Source organism: Coffea arabica, chromosome 11c, assembly GCF_036785885.1.
Source record: "Coffea arabica cultivar ET-39 chromosome 11c, Coffea Arabica ET-39 HiFi, whole genome shotgun sequence".
NCBI lineage: Eukaryota > Viridiplantae > Streptophyta > Magnoliopsida > Gentianales > Rubiaceae > Coffea > Coffea arabica.
In genome coordinates this window covers 31,707,675-31,714,023 of record NC_092330.1, presented here as the reverse complement: position 1 = coordinate 31,714,023, position 6,349 = coordinate 31,707,675, and the positions used below count along the sequence as shown (strand labels likewise).

At 38.5% G+C, this 6,349-nt stretch overlaps 1 protein-coding gene across 2 annotated transcripts; it reads right to left on the bottom strand.

Annotated features, from left to right (window-relative positions):
- Window positions 1–1,332: 1,332 nt before the first annotated feature.
- LOC113716900 (zinc finger CCCH domain-containing protein 17) lies at window positions 1,333–5,459 on the bottom strand. Of its 2 annotated transcripts, XM_027241451.2 has the most exons (4): window positions 5,302–5,459; window positions 4,947–5,179; window positions 3,753–3,863; window positions 1,333–3,588 (listed from the first exon to the last, which is right to left on the bottom strand). In XM_027241451.2, the coding sequence occupies exons 2-4, from the start codon at window positions 5,163–5,165 to the stop codon at window positions 1,651–1,653; spliced, it is 2,268 nt and encodes a 755-aa protein (XP_027097252.1). In that variant the 5' UTR covers window positions 5,166–5,179; window positions 5,302–5,459; the 3' UTR covers window positions 1,333–1,650. The 2 variants fall into 2 exon arrangements, with proteins under 2 accessions (XP_027097252.1, XP_027097251.1); XM_027241450.2 differs by having other exon boundaries at window positions 4,947–5,316.
- Window positions 5,460–6,349: the final 890 nt, after the last annotated feature.

Genomic DNA, 6,349 nt, shown 5'->3' with positions numbered 1-6,349 from the left:
TACCCAAATTTCCAAAACATAATTCACATTTAGAGAAGGAAGATGAATTCAAACTACGGAAAATCCAATAGCAAATCGGGCTCCTTAAATAGTTTTGACTTCAATTTGGGTCTTGGGCGGTAGGGTCCTTGATCTCTTAACGGTCAAAAGAATCAAACTTCTCCATATGGCTCATATTCATCAGCTTAGGCAAATCCCATCACGATGCCGTCTTGGACTCACCAGCCTATTAACAAACCCTCATGGCAGCCGGGGAAGGAAAAGGATGCGTTGGTAGGGGAGGAGAAGAAGAGGAGGGAGGAAGATGAAGGGGAGAAAGGAGGAGAGAGAAAGAAGAAGGAGAGAGAGGAACAGGAAGGGGAAAGGGGGTTTGGTGGCGATAGAGGAAAAAGGAGGGGAATGGTACTGGTGGCGATGGGTGGTGGTAGCGTGTGATGGTAATAGATAGAAGAAAATTAGGGAGTTAGATTTTTATTTTTTATTTTATTTTTTTTTAATGTTTTGGTAAGTTGAATTTGAGATTGTATGGTAAGTATTTTTGGGAATATTTTTAAAATATTACACTGTTGTATTGTATATAAAAAATTTATCATTGTAAATGTATATCGAGGTGTTTTCAAAATTTAATATTTTATTGGGATATTTTTTAAAATTTTAAAAAATTTCTTACCCAACCTATCCCACACCACCACACTTCAGAAGAAGTGAACTTCAAAATCATCCCTGCTTTTGGTGGGATCACATGTAATCAAAGCATTGACATAAAGCTAAGCACCACGAAAATGCTAATATTTTTGTCATTCCCCGTCTTCTTCCGTCTCCAATTTCAGAGTCATAAGTTAGAGAAACTATGTTATTAAGGAGGATAACTTACAGCATCAAAGATGGAGGTATTTTACGTTAAGGCAAAGATAGCAAGGGGCTAGATAAAAAATTATACAACCAGAGTAATTTCTTGGGATAAAGCATGCAGCTTGATTGCTTTCCCTTGGTTGAGCTTAAGCCAAGCATTGGAGCTCTGTTCCACACTTCCACTAGCAAGCAGTAATCCTGAATCAGATGGTTTTGCTGGATGCAGCAATTCATAGTATTTTCTTTTAATCATCTTGAACTCAACCAATATTTCCTTTTTAGTTTTCCATACAGTATTCCGAATTGTTAAACTGAAATCAGATGAGTTTTGGATGATTTAGCAAAAGCAGAGTTCTGTAACCGCAGTGAGAATGATATCAATCTAGATTCTAAGGTGAAAAATAAGTAGAACTCTCCTCGTCCATAAAAGTACCATACAAAATAGTTACGCAAGAAAGTGCGAAAGTCCACACAAACAAGTCATCAAAACTTTTTCCTTATTAAACCATCTAATGTTACAGTCATGAACCTCTATTGTAATAATAAAACTAAGGATGCTGAAGACCACAAGCAGGATGAAAATTTTCCATCCAGTCAATAGCTTAAATACACAAAGCTTCTGATCGGTACAAAGGGGGAAAAAACCTTAATTACTCTACTTCTAAACACAAAATCAGTAGAGCAGCTAAATTTGCCAATTGTTTTCAGAGCCAATCTAAACAAGCTCATCAAGCTTTGCACTATTAAATGAACCAACAGCAGCAAGAGAGTACAGAAAAATCTCCCGTTGCTTTGGTGCTAGTACATTACACCCATCTTTTTGGCAAAGTCGTCATCATCACCATCATCACCATCCTCATCATCCAGATATTCTTCTTCAGCATCTCCATTTTCTCCTTCATCTACGTTATAATTGTCCCCATCCCCCTGCTCATAATCAAAGTCTTCATCACCATGATCATATGCTTCAGGCTCTCGGACCTTGGTAGCATCATCAACAATCATTCCTTCTTCAACTTCTCCTTCATTTTTACCATGGGACAGCGACTGACTGTCACCTGACTGGGCACCTTCTGAGACACTCTTGACACCAGATGCCAATTTGTATTCTTCATTCTCTTTATGAGGGAGGCTGGAGTCATTCTGAGATGGAGAGAAATGAACTACCTGTTTTGAGCTTTCATCTGCTTTTCTTTGACTGTTGTCTTCAGCATATTGAGAAGTCATGCCACTTCCAGACACCACTGAATCACTTTTTCTTTTTCGCTTCAAAATCTCTTCTAGGGGCTTTGGCCCTTCAAATGAGAGATCCTCTCCAGCTTGCTGTTGATAGTCAATCTTTGAGTACTTCCTTTTTCCCATTGATTGCTGATCACTTCCATCAGCACTTTTGCTGCTACTTTTCAGCTCCGCCAGACTTTTTGGAGCAGCAAAATCAATATTGTTGTCACTTATCATGTCTGTTCTCATGCGCAGACCTCTATTGTTTCTTCCATCATTATTGAAATCCTCTTGTACTTTTTCCTTTATCCTGTCTCGAAGCCGAGAAGGAACCTGTGATCCCCCTGGAGATAATCCACTGCGCTCCCTTCTCCTTTCTGTCTCCCTATCAGACCGCAGATCACTTACATCAGTTGGTGAAGATGACGCCCCAGGAATCTTTATTCTTCCTCGGAGGCGACTGCTAAGAGAGCTATCCCGTCTGTCACGATCTTGGCGCAGGTCCCTTCTAGAGCCCTGGTGACCTCGCTCATCAGGTCTTTCATGGGGATAGTCATGATTAATGACGGACCTTAAGCCATTGACTCTTCTATGCTTTGACAAATGATGTCTCAAATCCGATTCATCAATTTGATCTGGGCTATCAGCCATACCATATCGCCTCTGTTCTGGATAAGCTAAAACCCCAGACATCCTTTCTGATGAGGATCTACGCTGCTCCCAGCCATACTGGCCCTGAAGCTGCTCATATGAATCATAACCACGTGAATCACGATATATATCTTGGTCAGCATCTAATAATGAACCATAATCACCAGAGCGACCATCATAATATTCATTCATTTCCTCGTGATCCCTTGATCTTCCAAAATGATCTTCAGTATGGTAATAATCAGAATCTCCTAGCTCATTATCCACCAGAACATCAAAACCAGGGGAAGGCTCCCTTGACGGTTCTTCTAAATCCTTATTATTCAACGTAGTAGTATGATCGTTTACTTGCAAAGGCGGCGGCTGCTGCTGCACACGAGTGGTCAAGCTGACTCGGTTTCCATTGTTAGCAGTATCCACAGGCCTATATCCCCGAAGCTCATTGTCAACACCTGATGGTGGCAAACGCTTACTGTTATTAGTTTCCTTCTTTGCAGGAGCAGACTCAAATTTAAGTATTGGTTTTGCCTGAGTAGTCAACTCTGCAGACTTCAGGACACTTGTTTGAGTAATTTTCTTATCCTGAGTGCCCTTCTCCAGACTGCCAAAAGTCTTCTTAAATACTGGAGGTTCTGAAGCAGGGATAGCTGCTTGACTCTGCTTATTGTTGGCTGAATTGGATGCGTGCAAGAATGGGCACCAATCACCTTTCAAACAAATCCCTTTCTGAAAAAATACACAAGGCACTCCTTGTTTACCGGATGCATAAGAGACAGATGCTGCTGGTGTTGTAGCTGGCTGACTAGCAGGTACAGAAGTTACCACAGGATTTGGCATCTGTGTCCCCAGTAATCCATCAAGAGGCTGAAGACGAAGCATTATTAGTACCAGACCGATACAAAGTTCACACTAGTTACAATATTTATACATAACAAATAAGCCGAAAAAGAAATGAACGATAAAGTTGTCTTTTGAAGGCATCTTGTAAACAACACCCAGTTATATAGTCAAAAAGAGCAGAAACTTACAGGATGCCGGAAGCCACACTTTGGATTCAAGCAATTCCCATGTAACCAATACCAGCAATCCCTTGGGTTAACCCTAGCAATGTCACTATGGCGGTACTCGCATTCACTTCCCTGTCAACAACAGATGCACAAACAGTCATCAATTTACTCAGAAATATCATAAGAAATGAAATGCAATTCATCAGAAGGACAGAAACTTGTCCAAGTCCTTGAGTATTCAACCACTCTTTATTCCACACAACCATCAAGCACCAAGAACACTATAAGAAAATAAAAAATTGTTTAAACTTTTAATAATCTACCTAAATGAGAACTTGCCCCCAAAGAACGCCTCAAGAAGAAACACATGAGAACCTTAGTAATAGACATGTAAAACGTCCTTTTTGAGTTCTTGTCCCAGAAAACCAGATCCTCAGTTAAACTTAACTTCAGGAAAAAACAACTATACCAAAAACAGAAAGGTCAAATAGGCAAAAATGTACTTTTCCACGTCTCATCATGTAAGATCAATTAAGTCAATTCAAACTAACGTGTGTTTCGCCAAATGACAGCTGCCACCTAAAGAAGAAAATGTACACAAAAACAAGACAGTCATAAGAATAACAGAAGCCACGAAAGAACAGACACACTTTCGCCAAATGACAGATACACACTTTTCGCCAAACGACAGCTGCCACCTGTATCACATTCTCGAGATTCAATTCCTAAACATTGATTAACCAGGAATTCCAAGATATTTGCATATAAACACATAAAGATGCAATCTTTTTGCTTGAAGTAACTGAAACTACATCAGCATCAATCACCAATCAGGAAAATCACAGAATTCCCTTCAGTATCCAACATTTACAATGCACACCAGCTTTTACATGCCCGCAAGAAAAACCCACAGAAAGTAGAACCCCTGCAACAACGCCACAGAATACTCCACACATTCACATTAATTTGCAGAAATGTGAACAGGAGATTCCAATATCCCAAATCTTGAAATTGAAAAGGTATTTCAATATTGACAAGGGTTTCTTTTATGTGTTAGTCATTAGCCTAATAGTAACAAGATCCACAGATAAATAACCCAATTCAAACCCCAACTCCACAAAACAACTCAATTACAAAGATCCACGTACAATTAAACAGAAAAAAAATAAACAAATCAAATAATTTAAATTCCAAAAAAAAAAAACGAAATCAGACCTTTTTGCAAGTTAACGGAGAAGCGAGAAAGTAAACGCAATCGGTATTTCTTTTTAAAGCTTCTTCTTCAGCTAACGCCACTCCTCCTCCTCCAGATGACGTTGCAGCCACAGTTGTGGTTGCTACCACCCCTCCTGCTCCCGCCGCCCCCGCCGGTGCCAAAGAAGATGAAGCAGCAGGGGGCTGTGACTGTAGGGACGGCGGCAAAGTACCCACCATGGCGGCGTCGATGGCTGCGGCGCAGTCAAAAAAGAAAAGGAAACAGAAACTCTTCGCTGCTTTTCCTCTTTAAAAACCCAATTAATTAAAATAAAATTCCAAAACCAAAAAAGAAAAATGATTCCAATTTCTTTACCGAGAGAAAGGAAGCGATCGGATCTAGGGTTTTTAGCAGCGCCGCATAAAAGAAATTGGATGGGGAGAAAGAGAAGATTTTTGGGGTTTGGTTTTTTTTTTTTCAGAGAGAGAGAGAGAGAGAGAGGGAGAGAGAAACGAGAGTCCGTGAAAGAGAAGGTGTTTTATTTATTTTATTACTTATGTTTATTTTATTTTTTTGGATAATTTTAGTAGGATATGCAGGGGACAGAAATTTCCTTTTTATTTTTTCCTTCGAGGAACTGCTGTTGTTGCGGAGTGTACTACTACTACACCGTTGTATGGCTTTTAAGAGATAATTGCAGAAACCTCCCCATAGGTTCTTGATAGTATCACTCGGCATCTATGAACTTTGAAGAAATCACCCTGAGCTCCCTATAATTTTAAACTTTTTGTAGCATTGTCAATCCATGTTGATGAACGAGATTAAATTTGATTTGAACATAACTAGTATAGTTGATGGCTAACTAGTATAGTTCATTTCTTGAATCTTCTTTATTTCTTTTGAGTTCAGTAGCATTCATATTCATTGGGTTTTCATTATTTTTTTGTCACTTTCTATCATCACCATTCAAGTATATGATCCATTAGTCCATTTTATTTGACAAAAAAAAAAAAAAAATTAGTCCATTTCATTATTTGTTGGTTAACCATCAAATCAAACACACGAGGATTAAAGACCACAGATCTTTAGACATAAAAAAAAAAGGACTTATCTTCTCTATCCAAAATGAGTTTTTTTCTTTTTGTCTTATATTGCGAAGTAGGTTAATAATGATGAAAAAAGTTAAAATTATGAAAATTATTAATCTATTTCAAAGTTTAGGAGTATCAAGTGATATTATAAAAAATCTCAGCGAGGTTCCTGAAATTTTTCCCTTAATTATATCCTCTTTTTTATATAGTAGCATTTATTTTTGGGTAATTACACTTTATCACCCTACATTAATCACATCAACAAGATTACAGTTATTTATGTGAGAGAAAGAGATATCATTTTTTTTAATTGAAATACCTCATACCCCTAC